Source organism: Acomys russatus, chromosome 6, assembly GCF_903995435.1.
Source record: "Acomys russatus chromosome 6, mAcoRus1.1, whole genome shotgun sequence".
Classification (NCBI taxonomy): Eukaryota; Metazoa; Chordata; class Mammalia; order Rodentia; family Muridae; genus Acomys; species Acomys russatus.
Window position 1 is genome coordinate 74,753,433 of NC_067142.1, and position 27,182 is coordinate 74,780,614.

General features: G+C 51.0%; 2 protein-coding genes across 3 annotated transcripts in view; both read right to left on the minus strand.

The window, feature by feature from the left end:
- Coq8a (coenzyme Q8A) overlaps positions 1-27,182 on the minus strand; it is a 450,047-nt gene that overhangs the window by 62,617 nt on the left and 360,248 nt on the right. The window lies entirely within an intron of this gene.
- On the minus strand, positions 1,158-26,874 carry Psen2 (presenilin 2). 2 transcript variants are annotated; one of them, XM_051148014.1, is made up of 11 exons: positions 26,809-26,874; positions 16,530-16,690; positions 14,312-14,526; positions 12,437-12,578; positions 8,644-8,711; positions 7,797-8,017; positions 6,847-6,945; positions 3,926-4,009; positions 3,476-3,574; positions 2,651-2,769; positions 1,158-1,442 (listed from the first exon to the last, which is right to left on the minus strand). In XM_051148014.1, the coding sequence occupies exons 2-11, from the start codon at positions 16,668-16,670 to the stop codon at positions 1,287-1,289; spliced, it is 1,344 nt and encodes a 447-aa protein (XP_051003971.1). In that variant the 5' UTR covers positions 16,671-16,690; positions 26,809-26,874; the 3' UTR covers positions 1,158-1,286. The 2 variants fall into 2 exon arrangements, with proteins under 2 accessions (XP_051003971.1, XP_051003970.1); XM_051148013.1 differs by having other exon boundaries at positions 3,476-3,577.

Genomic DNA, 27,182 nt, shown 5'->3' on the forward strand with positions numbered 1-27,182 from the left:
CCCTGCATCCTCAGCTGCTCCCTGATCTCCCAAGGCTCTGTAGCAGTTACCAGCCAGTGGATGGGGACCACTTCCCACACTAGCAGTATGCAGTCTCTGCTGGTCTCCTCGTGCCCCCGCTGTGTCTCAACACGTGGCTCATCCCTCTCTCAATACCTAGCAGTCCACGGTGTTACTTCTGGAGCTAAGAGACAAAGATAGCACACACCTGGGTTTTCTCCACAACCCCAGCAGGGCAGCAATCTGCTCTACAGCTTCTGTGGCCTCAGGTCCCTGTCCAGAGGCGCACTTCTGAGACTTGGCCACCTGTGCCAGGCAGACTCAGAGGGAAGGGCAGAACTGCCTGCCTTTCCCCGCTGACAGGAACTGGGAGCAACTCCCTGAACTCAGGTGGTCTCCTGGCTCCTACTAAGGACAGACATCTGTCAAAGGAACCACTTAAGTGTTTTAGCAATTCCCTGCAGCATTTCTGACACCACATACGCCCTACCAGGGCCAAGGCCAGGGATCTGTGGGCTTCTGCGCCAGTACCCTCCCCACACAATGTCCTGCTATGAAACTTTCTACCTTAAGAACTGAGTGCAGAGGACCAAGGCACTTAAATCTCCCTCCGCAGTACACAGTGTGTATCACCTCTGGAGAACCCCGGGATGGGGGTGGGGATGTTAACAAAGGGACCAAACACCAACATTCCAACAGGAGCATCGATTTATTGGTATCAATATTAAGCCACTCCCCGCAGTCACTGCTGTAATAAGAACAGGACACAGCATCTAAAGGTACTAAAGTAACAGAGACACCACGAACAAAGCACGGGGCACAGTCATGACTGCACACTGGCTTTTCTCCTTCACTCAGCATTGACAGTGACTAGCATGTTTGCTGACCATGCCCCCTGGTCCTCACAGATGCACGCGTTACTTCTACTCAGCCCTGAAGGATGACAGACCTGGATGGGGCTTGCGTCCTTCCCAACCTGATCCACACACGTGACCTCATCCCTGGCGATGCAGTTGGCGAGCATCCCACCGGTGCCACAGATGGTGTCACAGACGCTCCGGCAGGAAAGCCACAATCTGGTGACCACATAACAAGCACCAAACAGCAGCTTCTGCTTCCTCATCGTGAGGTAAACACGCCTTTTTATTCTTTTTTTTTTTTTATTCTTTTTTGTAAGGAAAGAAAAGTTTATTTTTTTAAAAAATATATGGCACTAGAGTGTAAAACTAGACACTTGCATCCAGTGAAGGTTCCTACAGTTCCTCAGAGCCACACCCTGCCTCCCATCAGATGTAGAGCTGGTGAGAGGCCAATGTGTCCATGAAAGGACGCACCAGGTTGTCTGTGGAGAAGTAAAAGATGAGGCCGAAGGTGATGGAGATGGGGAGGGCGGGGAGGGCCTTCTTGAACACGGCAAGCAGCAGGAGGGTCAGACACAAACCCTGCGGAACATCGAGATGAGGGAAGCCGGTGACGACCACAGCAGGTGGAGCAATCCCTGAGACTAGGCTCAACTGCCTTAGCTGTGCAACTGTCTTTTCTACATATGCAACAGCCCAGGGCAGGGTCCTCTCACACACACACCCCTCAGTCAGGACACCTGTGTGTTGCCTAAGGCACACATGGCTTCTCCGTCTGGGGACAGCAGTCACAGGTTGCTAGGAATCTCTCTCCAGGGGACACGCACTTACAGGAGACCCAGATGGACTAAAATGAGATCCTCTTAGGTGCTCAGCAGTGGACACCAAGGAAACCATAGATGCCATGTAATCCATCCCTTGGGAAGCAAACATGGGGGTGGCCCTTCCCACCTCCACCCTTGGTGTCCAGGGTGGGTACAATGTACCTGTCCTTGGGACAACAGGTCCCAAATCAGGCGGGAGGTGGGGGGAAGGGTGCGGGGCGGGGGGGGGGGGGGCGTAACCCCAGGGGAAGTCTGTTATCCCAACCCTGACACACATGTGGGCTGAGACAAGTTCTTCCAGAGACTGGACAAAGCACCAGGGTTTCCACCCGAGGGCAGCACAAGGTGTTATAGCCTTCTCTGGGACTCTTCTAAGATCTAAAAGGAAGCATCATCTAGGATGCCACTGCAGGATATGCCCCCCAGCCTGAGCACCAGCCACCACAGCTGCACAACTGCTGGGTTGGAGAACCCGGGATTCAGCCCTTAGCACTGAGAGCATGTAGCTGTGGAACAGGAGGGGTATCCTTTCATACTCCTTCCTGGCTGCACCCACCAGGAAGAGCCTTCAGCTATTTCATCTCCCATAACTCTCACAAGTCCCAGGAACTAAGGGACAAGGCCCAAAAGCTTTCATCCAGGCCCTAGCACTAAGGTACTTGTAGTCAGTGAGATCAAAGTCTCCTGTCCCCTTCTGTCCCCTTCCCGGGTGCTGCGCTCTCTCTCTCTCTCTCTCTCTCTCTCTCTCTCTCTCTCTCTCTCTCTCTCTCTCTCTCTCCTCTCTCTCTCCTCCCTCTCTCCTCCTCTCTCTCTCTCCTCTCTCTCTCTCTCTCTCGCTCTCTCTCTCTCTCCTTCTCTCTCTCTCTCTCGCTCTCTTGCCTTTGCCCCTAAGAGGGAAGACAGCAACTATAAATGCCCCACGAGGATCCCAGAGGATGTGGCCCCTCTGCCACGCAGCCCACTCACAATGAGGATAGCGATAAAGCAGGCCAGAGTGGTGTTCCAGTCTCCACTGCCAGTGGCTGCTGCTTTGCCTACTAGGACACTGTAGAAGATGAAGTCTCCCAGGCCGAGCTTCACGCCCCCTATACAGAGAAAAAAAAAAAGAGTGGCCCCTGTCCAATCCTACTGATAGGAAACCTCAGGAGGAAGCAGGCAAAAAGGAGGAGGAGGGAAGGAGAAAGGAAGGAAGGAAGGAGGAAAGGAAGAAGGAAGGGAGGAAGGAAGAAGGGAGGAAGGAAGAAAGAAAGAAGGAAGGAGGAAGGAAGGAGGAAAGGTAGGAAGGAGGAAGGGAGGAAGGAAGAAAGGAAAAAGGAAGGAAGGAGGAAGGAAAGAGGAAGAAGGAAGGGAGGAGGGAGGAAGGAAGGAAGGAAGGAAGGAAGGAAGGAAGGAAGGAAGGAAGGAAAAAAAGTGAAGGGCCAGCGCCAAGAGACCCAGCCGCAGGGCCAAGGGCCAAGAGGAAGCTATCCCTCAGCAACAGACAGTACTGCAGACTAGGGACAAGATGGACCATCTAGGAAGAGTGGGGGGTACAGGGATGAGACCAAGGACTGAGTTGATTGGCAGCCTAGGTGGAAACTGGGAATTTAGGCCACTTGGTTAGAAGAGAAAGGGGCAAACATCTACCATGGGGCTGTAGGCTGCTGCGCTGTTTAGCATGGAATCTGACTACAGGTATTTTTAAATAAACGTAATACCACCACCAGAGCACAGATAACACAGTGACAGGAGACTGTGGCGGCCCCACCCTGCTGCCTCGTGAGGCAGGCCATCCGAACTTGGACACCTTACTTTCCTCCTCTTCTTCCAGCTCTTCACCTGGGTAGCCAGGCAGAGGGGCTTCAAAGGCTTCAGGGTACGAGGGCTCCCCAAAACTGTCATAGGAGTCTTCTTCTGGGCGCCCAGGAACAAAGGACCACGGTCATCACACACCGTGAAGAGTGGCAGGGAGAGACAAGGGCTGGTCAGAAGGTACAAAAAGCTGGATGATTCACCAACACCCTCCCACATCAAGGCCACATCACCTCCATCACCCACCAACAACACCCAGGAAAACTGAGGTGGGAAACTGAGGCACGGGATAGACAGTCCAACCTTCACTTACTCCCTCAGACAGGTGTTAAAGTCTGGCTTTCAGGTAATGTGACTCTGCCATGATTAACTTTAACTCCCAGAGGGGCCGACCAAGCAGGGTGCAGATGAGGGGGTCCCCTGAGACAAGGCTGTGACTCCTGTACTCACCCATCTCTGGGTCATAGGAGAGCTGCAGTGGCCCTTGAGAGGAGGGGTCCAGCTTTGCCATCCCCACTGTCCACACCATGGCAGCTACAGAAAGAGCAAAGGGACACACGTGTCTCAGGAAGTAGTCACAGTAGCTGCCCCGACCTGTCAGAAATGGAGCCAGGCTGGGTCCCCAGAAAGCCTGCACAGCCCACTCCATCCTGCAGGGATGTGCTCGTGCTTGGCTCATAGAAGCTTCGGGGAGCAGAAGTTCAAGGTCACTGGCTAGGTGGGGACCGACATTATTCGTCTTTTTTGTTTTCCTCTCAAATAACAAGTGGTGATAATACTAATGACCAGTGAACAGTTTGGTGAGCTGCATCATTTTAAAAACTGTCATTTATCTTATTCTTAGGTTTCAGTTCATTACGAAAAGGGAGGCAGTGACAGCACTGACATGACAAAAATTGCTCAGAACGTCAGCAAAATAGGTAGCGTCTTTTGGTGCCACTTCAGCAGTGACTTCAGTCTACATACTTTACAAGAACGTCCCCATCTCTAAGCAAGAAATAATCTTTGTGGTCTAGAAGTACTTTGGTGCCTCCATGTTCTTGGAGATAAACTTGTCTCCAATTTTCACACTGACAGGTTGAATCCCTCTACCCTTCCTGTGGGAACCCAGTCCCACAGCTACTACTGTTGCTTGTGAAACTCGCCCTTGAGATTTTTCTAAATGCATGCGCTACCTTTGGTTACAGTTTCAGCTGCCTTTCCTTCAACAAAGACTCAGTCATGAGTCTTACCACCACAGTTAGAACCACAGTTAGAACCTAATTTGTTTTAAAAAAAATTTAAAAAGCAACATAAAAATGTAACCCTGAAAAAAACAAAACAAAACGTAGCCCTGAGGGGCTGGAGAGAGGGCTCAGTGGTTAAAAACAGAGATCCTGGGTTCACTTCCCAGCACCCACCCACATGGCAGCTCACATGGAGACCTGGAAACTTCTGGCTATGAGTGATACAGACACAAACTGCAAGCATTCGTTGGAGTCATGGGTTCATGGACACAGTGGAAGCTGGCGATCACATGGTACTCTCTGAACTGTTTCTCTCCAACTTAGGCTCTCTTCAGAGTTCATTATTCCATGTTTCCAATCTCCCAGTCAGATTTCCACACTCCACACTCCACACAGCCCAAAGCCCAGGCTCAAGCCCATCCTACCAGCCTGGCCCTTCTCTGCAAAGGCAATGGCTCTTCCTTGTTTTTCAGACACAAAGCACCGCCATTAACCTTGGCTCTGTCGTACAACCCTGGCAAGTCCTGCTTGTAAAATGCCCCATAATTAACTTCACCTCAGTCTCTACAGACCCCTCTCTCCCTTCATGGGTTGTTCCCCAGCCTTCATACTGGCTCTGGAGTGTGCTTTGTCCTCTCAGACTTTGCTCTCCACTTAGGAGGCAGTGGGATCCTGTTAAACTCTTGGCCCAACTCTTACAGGGGCTTACCTCTCCTTCAGGAAGAAGGGCCACACTGCGGTCTGCAGCGCTCACACTGCCAGGACTCTCCCCTTTACCTCTTTTTTCTCCCATCTGCTCTAGCTACACTGCACTCTGGGGCTTCGTACTTGCTGCTGCTCCCCAAGTTCTGACCTCCGGATTTGTACCTAGTGATAACCCCTACCTAAGTCACGTTATTAGTCAAGTGTGACCCATGAATGAGGGATCCCTGGCCATCCTTGGCCCCCTGACCAAGGACTTCAACAGAACATATGCTTCTTCCTGGCTTACATTTGTCTACTTCCTTAGTTTACCTCCACCCAAAAACCAATTCTCCATGAATACAAACCTCCTTTGCACATGAGGAAATGCCTGGCCACAGGCACTAAGGCTGACCAGAGCCACCTGTCCCTCATCTTTAGGACATCCCTGGGATGTATGCTGCTAGCAATTCTCCACTCTATGCTTAATTCCTTATTTGTTATGATTACTCAGCCTTGTGGATGGGTTCCTGAGTACCCGAGGCACCAGCACCCCAGAATCACAGGCTCTGCACTTATATAGACGCAGTGTCAAAGAGAGTGGCCACTGCCACCACAGGGAGCAAACTCCAAGAGGGAACACATAAAACCTCGCTTCCTGCGTGACCTCTATGCCATGCACAGGACCTACCAGTAGTAAGCAGGGAACCAGGTAAAGTGATGGCATCTGTTAAATACATATATAAACCCACATCCCTCTGAGATGACCCCCAAGGCCAGGGTCAATCCCTGTGCCTTCTGCTCTGAGATAACCAACTTCCACTGCTAAGTCGCTGTCTATGAAACCCAGAGAGAACCAGGGCCCCTGTTCTCCAAAGCTTACTAAACTGAGTGGTGGTTGCAAGGGTCTAAAGGTGGCAGGTTCATGGGATATGAAGGCAGCCAGATGGTGGATAGAATACGGCCATAGTCAGGTGTGGTGGTACACACCTGTAATCCCAGCACTTGGGGAGGCAGAGATAGGCAGATCTCTGTGAGTTCAAGGCCAGCCTGGTCTACAAAATGAGTCCAGGACAGCCAGGGCTACACAGAGAAACCCTGTCTCAAAAAAACAACAACCAGAACATGGTCATAGGACTGTGCACACCCACCTAGTACCCCGCTTCCAGGACCGTGCACACTAACCTAGTACCCTGCTTCCAGGACCGTGCACATTCACCTAGTACCCCGCTTCCAACTCTGCTTTCCCAACCTTCTTCCAGGAATGATCCAGCCCACCATAGTCTCCGGAGGGGGAACCCTCCTGCAGGTGGTGACCCTCATAGCGTTATCATGATTTGAGCCTCATCTTTGGCTGAGACAGAATGCGTAACTTGCCAACTCTCACAACCATAGCCAACCTCCATGCCTCCACAGAAGGCCACCTGCTGACCCGACTGTCTGGCAGAGGCATGGACCACTCACATGAGTATATCAGGGCAGGAAATATGGGCTCATTTCTCTCCTGGGCAGTCTCCACCAGCATCCTCAGTGGCCCTTTGGGGCACAGCACAGCCACAAGATCTGGGAAAACAGAGACGTCCTTGTCATATTAAAGGGGACCTTAATTTCCAAGCAGCGCAGAGAGGAGCCGCCCCTCCATCACCAGGAACCTAAGTAGGCTCCAGGCCACATCTTGAGGCTGGACCCGTGTCCCAAGCCCACTAATTTAGAGTTCGCACTGGCTGGAGCCAAAGCCGGTAACTGCAAAGTAGGAAGAGCAAGGTGCTGAGACCCAGAAGACGGGCTGGGAAGTCTCACTTCCGGAAACCTCACATTTAAAAGGGAGTCATAGCACTGGCCATGGTGCTAATGCTACTTAAACAGCAGTCAGCAGCAGAGGCCCTGCACTTCCAGGCTTCATGAGCTTACTGACAGTTGTGGGCAGTGGGAGTGGTCACTTTGGGGCCTGTGCCCTGGGGAGAGTCTGTGGGAAGGCCTAGCAGGAGGGGAAGGGCCTACATCCCTCCCTACCTGTTACAATTTGAACGTGAAATGATCCCTAGAGGCTCAGGTTTTGAATGCTTAATCCCTAGCTGGTGACACTATTTTAGGAGGCTTTGGGATCTTTAGAAGGTGGGGGCTAGCTAAGGATGCGCATCACTAGGGGTGGCCTTTTGAAGGTTAGACTCAGCCCTGGGCTCCAGTAAGCTCCCTGCCTCCTGGTCCACTGCAAGAAGCCTCTCCCCTCGTATCCCCCCCACACCACTTATGATAGACTGACACCCCGGAAAGAATGATCTAAAATCAATCTTCCTTCCTTTACGGTGTTTCTGTCAATTATTTTGGTCACAGCAATGCAAGAGTAACGAAGACCCCACTCCATCAGTGAGCCAGTCACCCCGAGTTCCCACCAGACCCACCATGCCGCCTACCATACACAGAGATGGCACCCAAGATGACCCAGGCAGACCACTCTGGCAGGTACTTGATGAACACCAGGGCCATGAGGGCACTGATGACAATGAGGTAAGCCTGCTGAAGCATCAGTGGCCCCTTCCAGTGGATGCATATCATGCCCACTGCCCCGAAGTTCCAGACGGCCAAGAAGAGTGTGGGGTAGTCCATGGCCACGTTGTAGGTCTTAAGCACTTCCCTGTAGGCCCAAGGTGGAGTAGGGTAAGGGTTACTGGGGTGGGGTGGAGTGGGGATGGGGGTGTGTGTGCCACATCCTAAGTTGTTTGACACCCTCTGCTCCTCAGCCACTAAGTTCCAGTCTAGGTTTGATTTATAGCACTCCCATCCTCCATTTTCCATGGGCCCCACAACTAACCACTCAGTATTTTCTGGAATGTGGTCAATCAACAGCGAGGGCATGGGTCACATAACCATGTGACAGAAAGCCCTGTGCAAAGACAGGCCCTTAAAAACGTGTTTCTCTTTGAGCCTTTGGGTCAGGCTGATAGCCAAAATCAAAGGGCTAGAGGGCGGATACACCAGGAAGTACCCAGGCTCGGCCACCCTCCCTCCAAGTAGAACATAACTTCCAGGGGGTTTCCACCTGCTAAGTGTGTTCTGAGAAGGCTTTGCCAGGCCAGCTTCCTTTGCTCATTTTAAACCAGGAAGCCAGAAAGAAAACTGTGACCGACCTCGGAGCCCACTCCCGCGGCCGACCGAGCCTGGAGGCCGGAGCTCCAGGAGCAGCTGACTCTGAGGAACCCAGTGTCGTCTTTCCCTGCCCAGGGTCTTCCCGCCCAGCTGTGCTCGGCCGCCAGCACTCACCCAAGGTAGATGTAGGTGAACGTGAACAGAAGCATCAGGGAGGACATGATCAGCCAGCCATGGATGAACTGGACAAGGGAAACAAGAGGGCCGCTGTAACCCCGTGCAGGGCAAAGAAGACACCCCGGAGACAGATACTTCCATCTGTCCATCCCTTTGGCTTCCAAAGGGTTGGAGTGATGGATCCCGTAGGGCAGTGGTGGGGCACGCCTTTAATCGCAGCACTTGGGAGGCAGAGACAGATAAATCTCTGAGTTTGCAGTCAGCTTGGTCTGCATAGCGTGTTCTAGGACAGCCAGGGCTACACCGGGAATCCGTCTTGAAAGACCAAAAAGGAAATGATTGACCCTAAGAAATCAGAGTTACCCTAGGAATTTCAAAACTCTGAAGCCTGGCACTAGCCAGAGGGACTGGTCTCCAGGGACGAGCTCCCACATACTTCTGACAGTACGTCATCAGGAAGCAAGTGAAGGCCAGGCAGTGATGGGTAAGGCCATGCCGCGCCCAGGACTGCCTAGGAAGGATGACCACTTACCTTCGATTTAAAGCCTACTCCCATGTTAGGACCGAGGAGATAGACTGAGGGAAGTCATGGATTTGGGGGTGTGGGTCACCAGATCTCTTTGTCCCAACTTTCCAGTGTGGCCACATTGAATAAATCTCCCTTTCCTGCTATTTTACTATTGATTTGGCTTTTAAAAATTGGCTTGGGGCGGGAGAGATGGCTCAGTGGTTAAGAGCACTGGCTGCTCTTCCAGAGGTCCTGAGTTCAATTCCCAGCACCCACATGGTGGCGCACAACTGTCTACGTTATGATCCAATGCCCGCTTCTGGTGTCCATGAAGACAGCATGCTCATATACATAATAAATAAATATCTTTTTTAAAAAATTGGCTTATGGATGACAAGCAGTCAAGCCTGGCTTGTTGGGGCTGCCAGAGGCACAGGTTCTCATGCGAAGCTTGGTGACACATTTGTACAGTAGCTGCATGGACTGGAGCCAGGATATCCTTCTCAGTTAGGCAGGAAAGGCAGACCCCTCAATGAGTTCCTCCTAGTCACCTACAAATGTCTGGAGGAGGCAGGAGTCCTAAGGGTCTGCTGGCACCCCACTTCACAGTCATCATGTGCAAAGAGCATGCTGGCAGCCTTTATGCACAGACACCACCCTAACTCTGAAGAGAAGCCACAAAGTTCCAGCAGAAAGGCATCACAGGCAAAATAGTTGACAGGTAGGATGAGGGTCAACCCGGACAAAGAGTCAGGGGACCCACTGTCGGACTGGGTAGCCAGGGTGAGCCTCCTCAGGGGCTTGACAGAAGGGAAATCCCTTGCCACTACTGAACTCCAGACAGGTCCTCAGGAGTGTGGGGGAGGGGGCCCTTCCTTTCCTGGCTGACCATGGAGGGGTCAAGGACAAATATTAGCCACTAAAGGTAAGATGGTGCCAGTCCCTCCCAGCCTCACTTCACCTCCTCAGTCACCAGCTCAGCCCACGGGGTCTCCAGCAGAGCCTGCCTGGAGGGAGGGCTAAGCTGGACTGCACTCCTAGCCTTAAAGGAAGGGAAGGAGTTGGCCTTTATCTCAACTATGACTTGTTTGTCTGGGCTACGGCATCTCAGAACTTTCCAGTGACCTTGACTGACTGGATAGTCAAGCCACTTCTATGGGCCTGCCCACGTGACATATACTGACCACAGCAGGGTCACTCCCTATGCCATTTCTAGCCTGTTGTCATGTTTTCTATATGTCTAAACCAGTAGCCCTCCCCTGCGTTCCCTTTCCCCTCCTCCTCCTTTTGTTCGCATGGAAGCCTTACCCTATTTGCTGATCTAAGCTTCGGTTCAGGAAATGTTCCTGATAGTCCCTCCCACGGGGCTCAACCCCTTATCAGCCAGCTGAGCCATGGCTGGCTCCCTCCCTGCACCATGGCATCCTCCTCTCTCTGTGCTCCATAGACACAGCTACCAGAACACAAAGGACCATGCGATGCCTATGGCAGCACTGTTAAATAGGTAATGGCTAGCCCAACTTCCCGTTGGTCTTTCCAGCTTCAAAGCCTGTAGCCCATAACCAGTGTCGAAAAGCTGATGGCACAGTTAGGCCTAGTAGCACAGGTCTGTAATACCAGTTTGGCTGGTGAAGCTGAGGCAGGTCAACTTAGCAAGACCCTGCCTACAAAAATCATAGAAAATGGGCTAGAGAGATGGCCCAGAGGCTAAAAGTACTTGTTGCCAAGGCAGGTGGCTTGAGTTTAACCCCTGAACCCCACATGATAAGAGGGGAGAGCTGACTCCTGACCATGGCAGGCACATGCCCCCTTCCAACACAGGGGTTGAGGGTACAGTTCAGTGGTACCGCATTTGACTAGCATGTGCAAGGTCAGAAAATCAGTCTCTATTCGGGGAGCTTGTTGTGGAGGAATATGACATCTTTGAGGACGATGCTATCTATAATTGGGGTCACATGAGATGGGGAGGCTCAAGATCTGCAGGAGACTCCAAGCCAGAGGCTTCCCACGCCTGGGAGACCGTAATGTTGGGCTTCAGATCCAGACAAGCAGCTGAGGTGCCTTGTCAACTAAAGGGGACCTGACCTCCAGGTTCTCCCAGCATCCCTCAATTCCTGTCTGTTACAGGGTGTAGCTGGCATGCTCCGCCCTCTACCCTGAACTTTCCAGTCCAGGGGCAGGGGCTTCTTGCTCCCTTCACTATATAATCCAGACATTTTGATGCCCTTCTCTTTCTTTCTGTGTCTCTCCTCTCTCTCCTCTCCCTCTCTCTCTCTCTCCCTCTCTCTCTCCCTCTCTCTCTCTCCCCCTCTCTCGCTCTCCTCCTCCCTCTCCTCTCTCCTCCTCTCTCTCCCTCTCTCCTCTCTCTCTCCTCCTCGCTCTCTCCTCTCTCTCTCTCCCTCTCTCTCCCTCATCTCGACCTCTCTCTCTCTCCTACTCTCTCTCTCTCTCTCTCTCCTCTCTCTCTCTCTCTCTCTCTCTCCCTCTCTCTCCCTCTCCCTCTCTCTCTCTCTCTCTCCCTCTCTCTCTCCCTTCTGTATTTCTTCTCTCTCGCACGTGCCAGTGGGGCCAGTGAAGCCGCCGAGAGCTACTCCCAATAAGCCTGCATCTGTATACTTTAACTTGTCTTGAATTAGCTCATCTCACCAGCAAAAAGAATGATAACATATCACTTAACACAGCCCATGAGCATCCATATCTACAGGGAGGTGGGGAGAATAAACATAAGCCTAGAGAGAAAGTCTTGGGGTGAGGGAAACTAAAACAGAACTTCCAAGAAATAAAATGAACTTCAGAGAACGAGAGTTGTGCCCGAAATACTGGGATGAGGCGCTCAGAAGACAGCGGGGAGAAGGTGGCGTGGAGGGCGGGGCACGCAGTTTAAAAGTCAGTGTTAGGTCATCGACCCACAGTGCCAGAGAAGCATCAAAAAGTGACCTATTCGGGCTGGAGAGATGGCTCAGTGGTTAAGAGTGCCACCTGCTCTTCCAAAGGTCCTGAGTTCAATTCCCAGCAACCACGTGGTGACTCATAACAATCTGTAATGTGATATGGCGCCCTCTTCTGGCTTGCAAGAGTACATGCAAGCAGAACACTGTATACATAATAATAAATAGATAAATCTTTAAAAAAAAAAAAAAAAAGTGACCTATTCTGCAGAGAGAAGGAACCCAGGTACGATTTTACAAAGTTGCCACATGGTAGTGGCACCAGCCCCATCATGGCAGGGGTAGAGGGGGCAGGGCAGAGGGGGGAGGGGTAGAGAGCTACCACAGTCCTCACCTTGTAGCAGCGGTACTTGTAGAGTACCACTAGGAAGATGGTCATGACCACGATGACGGTGATCATGATGAGGGTGTTCAACACGGAGTTGAGGAGCCGCTGGCCCACCGAGGGCGTGTCCTCGGTGAAGGGCGTGTAGATGCTGGAGAGGTCACCAGAAGAGGCTCAGTGTCTGCTGCCCTGTGACACTCCCATCTCAGTGACCCCCTAGGCTGACCATGGAGCTCCTAGAAACCCCACACCGCTCACTCTGTTTGAGCCCTGGGCACTGACTCGGCTCTGACAAGGGCCGTTGCTATCTTATGGGCGGTCCTCTGCATCTCGGTCGATGGACTTGTAGAGCTCTGATAACCGGGGCCATCCTGGCAGAAAGGATAGAATACACCTCACCGAGACCTCGCTCCTTCACTTAACTCTCCCACCTGCAGGCCCTCGGCTCTGGTCCCTGCTGACAAAATTGGCTGCGTGCTTCTCCGTGTGGTAACTAATTTTGATTATCAATGTGAGTGGATCTGGAATCAACTAAGGGGTGGGTCTGTGAGGGCATTTCTGGGCAGGATTAACCATCTCAGGGGTAGGCAGCCCAAGTAGAAGAGTTTGGAGGGAAACAGTGTTGCTTTGCCTGCCTTCTGCCTTCCTTGCTCCTTGCTAATGAGTGCATCTACTCTGTTGTTGCTGCTGCTCTTGCTGCCCTTTGCTGAGAGCAGTACCTCAGCCACTGTGGACTAAAGACCAGCAGCTCTCTGGGAATCTTCCAGGCATTCAGCGACAGATTGGGGCTGCTGAGGTATCCAGCCTTATGGACCGAACAGCTATGGGGTACTCAGCCTCTTCCACACGCAAATAGCCATTGTTGGACTACCTAGCCTTTATTGTATATGGCAATCTAACCCATCTTATTTCATAATGCACAGTCATTGGTTCTGTCCCTCTAGAGGATCCCCACAACACACTCCATTGAGGTTCTGCAGCCTAGGACCCCTGCATGCTCTGCTCCCTCACAGGTACTGCCCCAGCTCAGTAAGCAATTCATAGGCACCTTGCTCTTCCCAGCTCAGACTGCTGGCCCTGTCCTCTCTAAGCCTTCCATCTACTGCCACTGTGAGTCCCCCCCACAGGCTACAACCCTCGGGGTGGGAACTTTCCAAACTCATCTTTTCTAAAGAATTAAAAAAAGGATTCAAATCCAAACTGAACATCAGCTCTCTGAAGGCGAAGATGTTGGGAATGTGCTGAGCAGTGAGGAGCCCAGGGAGGCGGGGGGGGGGGGGGAAGAGCTGGGGTGAGGGAAGCTCTCAATTCTCTGTGTTACAGTTACTAAAGTAATAAATGCGCCTGACAAAACCTCATCATCTGCTTGAAGTGTACTTATAAATCATCAGGCTCAACCCTGTCATCTCAGGGAGCAGAGGCTCTGACAGGGTCACCTGAGGTCACACACAGTGGGCCATGACCAGGTACTTGGTATATGGAGCTGAGTTCTACAGTGGTATCAGTGCTGGCTTGTAGTCAGATCCCACTTAGCCTTTGGGGTGTGTGTGTGTGTGTGTGTGTGTGTGTGTGTGTGTGTGTGTGTGTGTGTGTGTGTGTGTGTGTGTGACATTTCATATACATCAGCCTGGTTAATTCTCCAGGTATCCCTTAATTAAGCCCATGAAACAAACAAGGAAATGGAGGCACACAGGGCAGATGTGTACCCAGACAAGTCACACAACTGGAGGCAGTGAGTGTGTCAGGGTGTAGCCCAGAGCCCTAACCACTACTCTCCATGGCCACCAGCACAGAGCTACAGGCACCGGAGCTGAGGCAACCTATGATGCCCCTCAAATCAATTGGTAACCCAACCTCCCAATGCCAACCAGGGCCCCAACTCACAGCTGCCCGTTCCTCTCTGTGTAGAAACGCACGGACTTGATGGTGGCCACCACCACTGTCATGCAGAGCGTGACAGGCACGAACAACATGATCACATGCTTTGCTCCATACTTAAGAGTCAGCTCTTCCTCCAGGCCCGGCGCTCGGCCAGGGACTGCACTGCAGGTGTAGCGGTCCGGCTCTTCCTCACAGTCTTCCTCGCTGTCCTGGCTCCTCTGTGGGAAACCACACAGTGAGAGCCACACAGGCGCCCCGCTCCCCCAGTGAGCTTCTGGAAATGCATGGGCTTTTGGAGGTAGATCTGAGAAGGCTACATGCTGCTTACTTGACATGGGAAGAGCGAGCTTCAGTTTAGGTCTCGGGATATATAAAGACCGTTAGGAGGACAGTGGTGGGGAGGGTCCTGAGCTAGCCTGCATAGCCACAGAAGAGAACAGCAAAGACACTTGCCCATTCCCAAGACAGGAACTAAGGTCGCTAACCAACATGGCCACACTGGCCTGGGAGGAGCCAGGCTAGGTAGGAGATGAGGAAACAGATCAGACATTTTGGCTGACTGACTAGAAGAGCCAACATGGAGGGGACTTTGAGCATCAAAACACATGGCTGCTTCAGTACCAGTTCTCTGCAAGGGAGCCCCAAGCTGGCTGTTCACTTGAGACCAAAGAGTGAAAAAGATTATTAGACAGGACTCTAAACAATGAAAAGAACAAGTGTCCAGGAGATAAGAGAAGAAACAATGGAGGACAGGCTGGCAGTGACCTTGAACTGTGAACCCACTGGGCCTCAAATCTCAGCTTCAAGAGAACAGGGAGAAAGGGGGTCAGATTTCAAGGCTAAGGATTAGGATGGCTTGAGGGGAAAAAAAAAAGCCTTCTGGACACGGAGAGGTTTTAAGTTACTACAAGGAATAAAATGTAGAGATTCAGGTAACGTCAGCTGCGGTTTGCCTGACCAGGAGGGAGACAGCCGAGCTGACTAACCATCTCCTGGCCTGAGGCTGCAGCAGTATGGGTCACAGTGCAGCTAAGTTGCCAGCACTCCAGTCAAGCCTGACTCGGGCCAGCTCGGCTCGTGGTTACCCTGTCCGGCTACGGACACGAACCCTTCCCGGAAGAGCTTGCCCTCCTCTCATCTCAATGCTTCTGTCCCAAGCACCCAAACTCACAGAACCTGGAGATGGCAGCCTGCGTTTGAGGCGGGTGAGGGGTGGGTGGCGAAGGAGGATGAGCAAGCAGCCCCGCTATATACTGTAATGTGTAGTCTACTACAAAACCTCTACAGATAGAAGATGCACTTGCGTCGTGGCCGGTAGACTTTGGCCAGTTTTCATGTTTATTTGCTCTTCCTGAATGGAAGAATACCTAGTTTCATCCGTGGGTTAGTCAGCTTTATCTCTCTTAAGAAACACTTAAAAAGGGAGAGAGGGAGGAATGGGAGGATACAAGGGATAGGATAACAATTGACAGTTGAGATGTAATATGAATAAATAAAATATTTTTTAAAAGAAAGAAAGAAACACTTAAGAGGGGCTGGAGAGATGGCTCAGAGGTTGAGAGCACTGTCTGCTTTTCCAGAGGTCCTGAGTTCAATTCCTACAACCACATGGTCATAGCTCCCAACCATCTATAATATGATCTGATATCCTCTTCTGGCATGCATGCAGACATACATGCAGGCAGAGTACTGTATACATAATAAATAAATCTTAAAAGACAGACAGACAGACTGACTGACCTAAGATAATTCAACTTATAGAAGAATAGTCTTGGTCTCAGTGGATTACCTTGTTGCTTTGAGCCTGTGGTGACCATTCTGGGGGCAGACATCATGGAGTGGGGCGCCAAAGTTAAGCCCCGCCCCTTCCAATGCTCCCTTCTTTTGGGGTCCCACTACTTCTCAATCATAGCACACAAGAGACCAAACTTTCAGCACAAAGGTCTTGGGGAGACACCAACTTCAGCAAGCCGTAAGACACAGGAGTGGGCTGGAGAGACGGCTCAGTGGCCAAGGGTACCTGCTGCTCTTGTTGCTAACACCCATGTCAGCAAGCTCAGGAGTGACTGTTACCCCAACTCCAGGAGACACGACAGCTCCTTCTGGTTTCCATGGGTACCCATATACCTCCACATACATGCATTAATACACATCATTAAAAATAGATATATATTTTTTCAAAGGCCCTGTTTTAAGGCCCACAATTGCTGGTGGGACCTACCCACTGGGCAGTGTTCTCTCCATCCTCCGGTCCCGGCCGGCCCTGCTGACAGGAGCCTGATGTAGGGCTCTCGGCTGATATCAAGGATGTCCGCTCATCACATCCCTCTTCTTCGCTGTCAGAGGCCATGAATGTGAGCATGGTTCTGCCTCAAAAAGCACCTGGGAAAGAAACACAGGGAGCTTGTTCTTCTCTCCTGGCAGGCAGAGGCAGTGAGGGAGCTGAGAGATGGTACAGTGGCTTCAACACCAGGCATAGGCCTTGCCTGTAACAAGCTTCCTAGATACACATGTTGAACAATTACTCAAAACAAGAGTTCCAAAAGCCAGCACAAGGTCACAGCAGCCTTGTCTAGGCCTGGCTTGAGTGGATTACTATCACATGGAGCAAAATGCCCAATCAGAGAGGTCAGGGTTACTCTGAACCGTCAACATGTTTGTTCAATCAATAAACATCTGGAAAATCTACTGTGCTTGGCTCTGGGGCTACAGCCTTGAATAAGAAACACTCTTGTCCTGTAAGAACAGCAACAAAAATCATCCAATACACAAGTGACATTTCATCAAGGCGGTGAAGGAACTTGACCGCAGAAGCAGAAATTCCATGTTTCCTACAGAGGACTCACGCAGGAATCCTCTGTAGGAAACATGACCACACCAAGGAGGCCCATGTCATCTCAAGGAAAGTTGGGTATGGACAAGTGTCTATCTAGCTGCTGACTACAAGGGGAAGGACAGAGGTCAGGAGGAAGTGTCCTGATGGGGGAAGTGGCCCAAATTGGGGGGGGGGGGAGGGTGGCGGTGTTAACCTGGAGGGAAGTCATGCTTGCTAGGAGGAGCTGACATAGGGACACACTAAAGGATTAAACCGAAGATACTGGCCAGGCTAGACTAAGAGGGGGAAACAGGATGTTACCAAGGAAGGTTGACTGTGATTCAGAAACTCAGAGTGTGAGTTGAAAACGGGATACTATCTAAGGGTACCTGAATGTGGGGTACAGGTAGACTACAGTCTTGAGTTCAAATGTGGCAGCTAAGTCCCAGAAGCCACCCAGCCAGTAGTGGGGCATGACTCCTGGAAACACCCATACTGAGGGATGGCCGTGACCTGCCCCCGCCCCCAGCCTCACCTCCAGGACATCTATACGGATAACTCCCACAAGGACTTGCCCTCAATCTGCAATTACAGAGATGGTAAAGGGCCTGCCTTTGTTGACTTCTCTGATTGGCCCTACTACAAAGGCACCCTCTGTCTTCACATGATTTGCGAAGTGAAGAAGCCTAGAGGCCCCCAGAAGCTGCCTCTCAGGTCTACCAGACACTGTAGGAATGGCAACACAGCTGCAGAATACCACAGGCACAAGAGGGAGGTGCTGAGGACCATGCCCTCTCCAAGCTCAGAGGAAACAATGTGCCACTCTTAGAGCTGGATGCCTTGGGTCTTGAGGACTGAGAGAGACAGGGAGTGGCCGAAAAGGTGCACAGCTGAGACTGATAGAGGCGGGGGATTCTGGAAACTATTCAAGCGTATGAACAAGATGAGTGTATTACACAATCTTGCCTCAATACCGCCAAGGGGCTAATGTGGTAGAATCAGGGGACCCGGTAGGGTAGACAATCCTGTAGGCTCAATTTTCTTAACCAATATATTTTATTAACAACTTAGTCACCAAGCATACGTCACCTATAACCCGACTAACCAAAACAATAGGAAATGAGGATTAATAGACACAATAACAAAACCGTAAAGGTATCAGTCCTGAGGAACGATTCTCCTGGCACAATCTGCAGGATTTCTTCTGCTGGAACCTAGAGTAACCAGAACCCAGAACTTCAGCAGGAGACGGAGGCCCGAAGCCTTCCCTCAAGCAGTTCTCTCTAGGAGCGTCTCAAAGTGGAGCGATGAACAGCCAAAACCATCCCAAGTCTCCAAAAAGCCCGCCTCCAGTTCTGGGCTCATTTATATATCTCCTCCCAGAGTCTGTTCACGGGATCTTTTCAGCTGGCAACAATCAAGCTCCTGCACAAGGTGGTTGCTCTTCTAGTGGATTAACTTCACCTGTTCTCTCATGAGACCGTTCCAATCCCGCACTTGGGATCCTAAAAAACAGGTTTCTCTCTCCTTCACCATCCCTAGGAGCTTAATTCATCCCTGCAATCTCCTAGGAGGAGGGATGAGAAGTTCCCTTTTTCTAGGCTACACACAGCAGAGCGTGGCCTAGAGAATGTGGTCTACGGCCCTACTACTTGGAATTCTGGAAGCTCAGCTAAGCCCAGGGCTCAGGAGTCGTTTTGCTCCCTGGAGGCCAGGCCTTGGAACCAACATCTAATACAAGAGAACTCAGTGTAAGGGGGCCCAGCTTCACAGGGCAACTTGTCCTGAGATCTGGGGAAACTCTTAGCCAGGCAGGAGCCTACAAGACTGTAAGGTCCCCTGTCCTCTTTGAGGCCTGGCTATCTGTCATATCTTAAACACATGCCCGCAGGACCCAGGAGTTCTACTCACTCTCCCTTCCAGCAACTGTGAATTCTCTTGTCATGGACATGCAGAACAGGTAGGTGCCTCAGTGGAGAGCTTGGCATGCCTGAGGCCTCAGGTTCCATGCGCCACCCCGCAGGAAAAAAAAAAAGTGACAAACCTCAAGGCTGTCCTGAAGCCTGGGTATTCTGTTTCTGGTCTCTTCAACACTATGCTAGGCTATTATTATGATCCACGCTGGGATGAAGCAATTCAGGAGAGAGTTTATCCTGGTTCACAGCTCACTGATGGTGATGTCAAGGTGGGAGGAGCTTAGCTAGCCAGCCGCATCCCATCTACAGTCAGGCGGAGCATGATGGAACAGTTGCTGCCACACAGTGGGCTTGTCTTCACACCCCAGTTAAGGAAATCAAGATAATTCCCCCACAGGCATGCCCAGAGGCTCATCTCTGCCTAGTTCACCATTAACCATCATAGCTGTAGATTTAGAACATAGATCCCTAAGCTCCACTCTAGCCCAGGGTCTGGGCAATGCTTTGGAGATGGTGACGCTACACACTCGTGGCCTGCCTGAGTTGGGCCTGACTCAGGAAGGCAAGGAAGCCGCTTAGCCAGTACCTTCCCACTTCCATGTCCAGCACAACTTGACAGCAGGCATGGGGAGTTAAACTGCACAGCCCTTTGTCCTGGACACCGGACCTGGCCAGACAGCAACTGGGAAGAAAGGAGTGAGAGCTCCTCAGAGTAGCAAAGTCTCTAAACAATGCCCACTGTGAAGGAGGGCTGCAAGACCCATCCTGGTGTCAGATGCTGGGGGTACAGGTGGGTGTTAGATGATAAAATATACCAAAAACAGGAAAACCCCCAAAGCTACCTAAAGACTCAGACCTTTTGATCCGGAGATGCTACATTCTTGGAATTTTATCTAAGAAAAAAAAAATTCATACCAAAAAAAAAAAAAAAAATGTGCTGTAGCTATTTGTTATCATGAAAGTAAAAATGACTGAACTTTCTGACTCTCTTCTCTGGTACAGGAACTCACCTCCCACCTCCTCTTATCTGCAATTCCTGTGGTTACAGCTATCAGTGGTCAACTGAGGCCCAAAAACATACAATGGAAAATTCCAGAGCGATCAGTTCATAAGTTTTAACGGCTTTCCCTACAGCACATCGTTCTCATTGCTGGCTTGTTGTTATTCATCCTTTGCTGTGCCCAATTTATTAGTTACACTATTGCAATGTTTAGAAACCAACCCAAAACACAGCTTAAAAAGAACTTGGTATGTGTCATCCCTTGGGTATCTGTCCATCTGATGGGGACTGTAACAGGAACACTAAAGTCTTGCCTCAAAAGATACTTAGTAATAATTAAGTGAAGCTAAACTTAACAGAATATAAATGTTCTCATAATCATCTGAATTACACACATACACATATGCGTGCACACACACACACACACGCACACACACAGGTACACAAAGAATGATAAAATTATTACAAAACATTAAAGGTCGTAGTCTTTAGACTGGTGTGACTGTGGGTGATTTTTTGCTTTGTATTTTTCTGCATTTCTCATTTTAATTTATTGTTCAGACAGGGTCTCATGTATCTATCCCTGGTTAGCTTCTAACTTACTTATGTAGCTGCAAGCACTTTATGGCAGTCTCATCCCCACCCAACCCCCCCTCCATCCCCCCTGCCTTTCTCCCCCATCTCCTCCGATGGTTTCATCTTCAATCTACTGATTTTTGGGTTTTTTGGGGGGGTGGGGGTTGTTTGTTTTTTGTTTTTGAGTCAGGGTTTCTCTTGTAGTCCTGGCTACCCTGCACTGGCTTTGTAAACCAGACTGGCCTCGAACTCCGCCTGCCTGAAGTGCTGGGATTAAAGATGTGTGCCACCACGCCCAGCAATTTATTTTCTTTCTTTCTTTCTTTCTTTCTCTTCTTTTGAGGTAAGGTCTCACTATGTAACCCTGGTTGGCCTGGAACTGGACCAAGCTCACCCAGAACCCACAGAGTTCAGCTTCTGTGCTGGGATTAAATACCTGACAAGGTACTGATCTGTAAAAGGAAATAATAAGCATTGACACATAGAGTTTCCTCTCCCTCCTGAATTATCTGCTTAGTCTGGGGAAACAGATGAGAGTACAGGAAGTCAGTGACATTGTCCTCTCAAAGCCCTGAATGACAGACAACAGATGCCTCTTCAGCTCCCTTAATGCCAGTCTGCAAGGCTTCTGTGTCTGCGAGGCAGCCCTGGCACGGAAATCCTTAGAGGGAAAGATCACCAAGCAAATGAGCACAGATAAACAACCCTGCTGCAAAGAGCTCTGGAGGGAGCCTGACTCAGCACAGGTAGATATGGGAGTGGAGCCTTGACGGTGGTGCCGCCAGACAACCAGCTCCGCATCCCTAGGGTCCCCAAGGAAGCTCAGAGGGGCTGACGGGAAGAGTGGGGGGACAGGCTGTTTTGGAAGCACTGCCTGCACTGTGGCTGAGGGATTAAGGACACTGCTGACTTTGACTAACTCACTGACTGAAATCAAAATGTCAATTAGCTGAACTCAGGGCATCTGACCTGCAGAAGCTCCCCCAACCCGCTGATACCAGCAACTCTCATCAAAACCGGGTGACCCAATTGCCTCAATCGGCTTTCCAAAGTACAGAGGAGCAAAGGTTTGTCCTAATGTTTAAAATTAGTGGCCCTGGTAGGAAAGAGATTCTGAAATGCCACAGAAAGCTCCAGCGCCTAGTGGAAAATAATACTCCAAAAGTGAACTGGAAAGTACTGCCCACAAACACATAGGTCTGCGGAAAGGTTAGGGCTCCGAAGGGCCAACAGAACAATGTCCTCAGCTTTCAAATGTCACCTTCTGTGATCAAACCGCCACTTCCCAGCATTCTCAGGACTCCTGGAAAGCCCCAGTTCTCCTCAACACCAGGAAAGGGCTTTCCCGAGTCAGACAACACCCTGTGACACCTCCCAGATTCCAGGCCTACCTCCAACCCTCGGCACCGAGCACGTACTTGGCTGGTCCACCTGGCTCTCCTGGCCTTCGGGAGATCTGAGACAGAGTTGGAGTCAAAAGAGGCAGCTCACAGATTCCTAGACCCCCAAGCGGGGCTTCCTGACCCCTGGCTTAGCCTCTGGATTAAGCTCTGTTATCCATTTCTCTCTTGAAGTGCTTGGGTTGGGGCAACTTTCCTCTTATCATAAAGTAGCCTGGGAGAAGAGTAGTTAAGGGGAAGAGACAGGGAGAGTGCCTGGTAGCATACCACCCTCAAGTGAAAAGTCAAATATTTTTTATTTTTGTTTTGTTTTCTTTTGTTTTGTTTTTTGAGACAGGCTCTCACTGTGTGGTCCTAGCTGTCCTGGAACTCACTCACTGAGTAAACCAGGCTGCCTCTGCCTCCCACGTGCTAGAATTAAAGGAGTGTGCCACCACTCCCCCATGCAGAATTTTTTTCCTTAAGCACAGCAGCCAGTGGCTAAACAGATTTGTGTGACATGAACCATACTTCCTGGACAGCTTCTGCATGGTGACAGGAGCGATTTCCTCCTCTGTGAACAGCGGAATGCGCTGCCTTGTAGGGCTGGTGTGGAGCCTCTAGCCACAGTGGGGATAGAGACAGGAGGGGACACTGAGAGGGAATTAACGAAGCCAAGCAGCCAACCAGAGTCTTTGGAAGCTAGGGACCTGCTAAGCCACCAGACACGTGAACTATTACAAAGGCCAGGCCCCAGGGAGATCCTGTTTCCATCTCTGCCTGGCAATGGGAACATTTTGTCAAAGAAAAGGGCACGTCTAGAGGATGATGTCAAAACTGGATCGAATACCTTGTGAGCCATCAGTTGGTACCCTATTTCATAGTTCAGGAAACCAAAGCCCAGGGCAGCTGGGGGTGAAAGGAGGGTAAAGAAGTCAGGTGAGGACCAAGAGTTTACAGGTCTCCCTACTGCCCACAGAAGGATGCTGTTCCCTGTCCAATCACCCAATCAGGCTCCTGGCCGTATAACCCACACCCACACCCCCACCCCCAGGCTCTTTGGGATCGACCCATGGACAAGAATGTGTCTAGAAATGCCCCCTGTCCACTCCCAGATCATGCCAGCTCAAAAGTCCTTAATAAAGCCTGTCTCACACACCCCCATCTCCACACCCAAGGGCTCTGAGCCCCACTCCTGCGGGTCTGTGAGGCTCAGGTGTAGACCTGCCAGCCCATAGCAGGGAAGGAAACTGGGTACCAGTTTTCTGATTCAGTTGAAAAGACAAGTGAGAAAGTGTCCTGGTATGAGACTAGTAAAAGAAACAAAGACCTCAATGCCTATCAAAGCTGGCTTTCTGAGAGGTGTCAGGTAGCTTTCTGTTACTAACACGAACACCTGAGATACGATTTACATTTTTTTTTTTTTTAAAGTGGTTTACTTTGCTGCAGCTTTACAACCTAAGCCAGGGTCAGTTGGGCGTCAGGCTTTGGGCTTGCAGTACAGCAAAACTACTCAGTTCAGGTCCAGAAAGTGAAAGAGGTGACACCTTCACACCTCCAATGACCAGAAGGCCTTCCATCAGACCCCACCAGTGAAATACCGCCAGGTACCAGAGCAATTATTCCCAAGCTAAGGGTGAAGGGATGTCTTTGTTTTTGTTGTTTTATTCAGACAGGGTTTCTCTGTATAGGCCTGGCTAGTCTCTTTGTAGATCCGCCTGCCTCTGCCTCCTGAGTGCTGGGATTAAAAGAGTATGCCTCAATGCCCAGTCTTTTTAAAGACATGCTTTTAGAATAAGAATGTATTACTTTTATTTTTAAAAACATGAGAAAGTCTCTGGCTGAGGTGTAACGGGAAGGTGGGACTTTAGCAACCTGTTCTCTCAATCAACAGAGCGGCTATGGAGAGCTGTCTCCCTAGTGGATGCCTTATCCTTCCTGAGGATTGACTTTGATTTATTCTTTGCCACAAGTGTTCAGGTGGCAGGGACACCATCCCTAAACCCCCAGAGGAGACTGAATGCAGACTGAGCACCACTTCCCAGCAACCACAGTACCACAACGGGTGGCAACAGTGGCAGGAACATTTGCTCTCTTCCAGGTCCCAGCTGAGCAGGGGCCCAACCTCAAAGAAACAGTTGAAAAACAGCCACAGAGATTTTTGTTAGAAAGATCCATAGGACCTACACACACACACACACACACACACACACACTGCTGGTGGTTTCCCTTACCTCTTCCTCTTTTGTTTTAGTTTTGTATTTCTAATCGTGAACTCACTACTACAGCAGGATGACCTTGAACTACAGATCCTCCCGCCTCTCTGCCTTCAAGTGCTGGGGTCACAGGTGTTTTGGTTTGGCCCTGAACTCAGAGGTTGGCCTGTCTCAGCCTCCCGAGTGCGGAGACTAAAGGCATGCACCATCATGTCTACCTTGCATCTTGGTTTCTTTAGGTGGGAGGAAGGTAAGTTAGAATGACGGTACTTGTCTAGAACCAAAAGCACTGGGAGAGGGAAACTGAGGCAGGAGGACTGCCATTAATTTAAGGCCAGCCTTTTGTACTACACAAAGAGTACCAAACCGACCAACCAGGGCTACACAGCAAAACCCTGCCTCAAAATACAAAACATTTTTTTTTTTCCCTCCCAGGTTCTCAGGAAGTCATTAGTGAAGACCTCACAGAAATGTTCTGGGTAGCAGTGCAGACACAAGTACGAGCTGACTATGACAAGACCATGTACAACTCCAAAAGCACAGACAATGTCCAAATCCTGTACGGATATACAGCGGGGCCACACAGCTAGGCAGCTGGGCCCCCATCTCTGACACCCACGGCCCAGAACTCAGGTTCCTGGACTTTAAAAGAGTCATAATAACTGTTCCAGTGTTCCTTTAGTTCTGTCTGGTGATACGCATTGTTGTTGTGTGTTTTGTTTTTTTGTTTTCTGAGACAGTGCTTCCCTATGCAGTTCAAATTGGCCAGAAACTGACTACACAGCCCTCCCCCCTAAACCCCCCCACAACCCCCCGGCTTACCTTGAACTCACAGCAAACCTCCTGCCTCAGTGATTATGCACTGGAATTACAGACAGGGGCTATCACATTGCTTAAGTTCTTAAGAAAATTTTAAAAATTATATCTTATGTATATAGGTATTTTGTCTGCATGTATGTCTGTTCAGCACACATGTGTGTGTGTGTATCTGTGCAGCCCATGTATGACTGGTGTCCACAGAGGCCAAAAGAGGGTCCCTAAGGATTGGGGTTACGGATGGTCCTGAGCCTCCATGTTGAACACAGGTCCTCTGTAAATAAAGCCAGTGTTCTTAACTGCTGAGCCATCTCTCTGCCCCTCACTAAGGTTTTACAGTAACTGTGATAACCACTGGACAAAACAGCCTTTTATCATGAATGCCCAACTCCTAAGACCTGGGTATGTCACATGGTTGTTACCAACAACAACCCGGAGAGGCCAAGTCTGGCAAGAGACTCTCACATGGTAAACTGCGCAGCTGGCCTGAGAGCAACCACAGAAGGGCCACTGGACAGGGTCCAGCCAGGCCCTGTGTCCTGGGCCATCCACACAGCCAGCAGCAGCCTCTGGCCCCTTCTACCAACTGAAAACACAGGACCTGACCCTGTTTCTCAGGCTCCCACAGAGCCACCTACACCCAAAGGGGAACCTGAGGCTTACACACCTGAAACAGCTTATACAGAACCTTTAATTGCAACCAGAAGTCTTGGCTGAAGGCCCAGCAGGCTCAGATGTCCGCAGAGGGACTATTGCATCAGGTGCAGCCACTCCGGATGACGGAGTCTCTCTGTACCCAATAGACTACACGGGGATGGTTGTCCATTCTGAGTTAAATTGGTCTGCATCTGTTCTGGTTTAGATGCTCTCTAATGCCCCATCTCTAAATGGATGCAGATAGTTCACCAACCGTTCACACCTTTAAAAGCGAATACCTTTAGCAAAGATGCTAGTACATTTCATCTGACTGGCAAAGGACTTAGTTAGGTCTGGGTAGCAGAAGTAGAGGCCCAGGCACCAGGCGCTAAGCCTGGCTCCACTGTACCTTACCCAGGAGACCCTGGGCAGCTGCACTTTTTAATTCTGAGTATTGTTCTCCCGCCCCCCCCCCCCCCCCCCCCCCCCCCCCGTCTCTTCCCTCCCCTGGCTGGCCAAGCACTCTACCATAAAGCTACATCCTCAGCCCCAGGCGCAGTTTCTTCATCAGTGGCAACTAGCCTTTGCTTTAGAGTTCCTTCAGCTTCAAAGGCTTGATTCTGGGCGGCTCCCTGTTGCTCTAAGAGACTTACAACCCCAAACACTGGTAACAGAGTGCCAGCCTCAGGCCCTGTCGTGCGCCCCCACTCCCTTGTTATCTGTAGAAGTGCCCAAGTAGACCCGGTCAAGTCTTGGGTAACAGGGACCAAAATACTTAAACATCTTTCTCCGCGCCTACCCTGCCTGGGGCCTCGGAGGCAAGAAGGGACGCTGAGGACACCCGGACGCAGCCAAAGGCCCAGGATCACTCCCAAAGCTTCTTCCAAGCCCCAGTTCTGGACCGGCCGCACTGCCGCCTCCCTGGCGCCTTCTCCTCGCCCCCGCGCCGGCCTCAGAGGCCGAGATCGCCGTAGGGGCCGCAGCCTGGAAGCCCGGACGCAGATGCCCCGAGAGGGCTGAGAAAACAGCGGTCAGGGGTGTGATCAAAGAAGAGCCTCGCTGCATCCGGGCTCCCCATGCTGCGGCTACCGGTGATCGGTGACAGGTACCGGGCCGCATGTAGCCAGCCCTCCTCCCTCCGCTCACCTGCTCCGCCGCGGCGCAGGGTAGTTTACGCGGCGCGCGGAGCGCCTTTCTAAGGCAAGCGCCGGCCCCACCTACTGCCCCGGTTCGCCCACGCCCCGGGCACGCCCCCGGTTCGAACACGCCCATTGCTCTGTCTCCGCCTCTGTCCCGTCCGCTGGGCGGTGCCGGTTCCCCAGTGCACTTGCGTCTCTGCGGGTTTACAGAGAAACGCTGGATACTTTCGCCCTGGAGACTGCAACATCATACTGACGCAGAAATTTGGGGTTGGGTAGCGCCTTTTCTTAGGGGCCTGGTAGCACCACGGGGACAGGGGTGGGTGTTTGCTTTGTGATTTCAGGGTTCTCTACACCCCCCCGCCCCCTTTTCCTCGGGTT

Coding starts and splice junctions, on each gene's coding strand:
- Psen2 (XM_051148013.1), bottom strand. CDS start 16,670: ATGCTCACATTCATGGCCTCTGACAGCGAAGAAGAGGGATGTGATGAG. Junction 12,579..14,311: donor ACAGAGAGGAACGGGCAGCT/GTGAGTTGGGGC, acceptor TGACCTCTCCAG/CATCTACACGCCCTTCACCG. Junction 1,443..2,650: donor GCTTTATCGCTATCCTCATT/GTGAGTGGGCTG, acceptor GATGTTCCGCAG/GGTTTGTGTCTGACCCTCCT.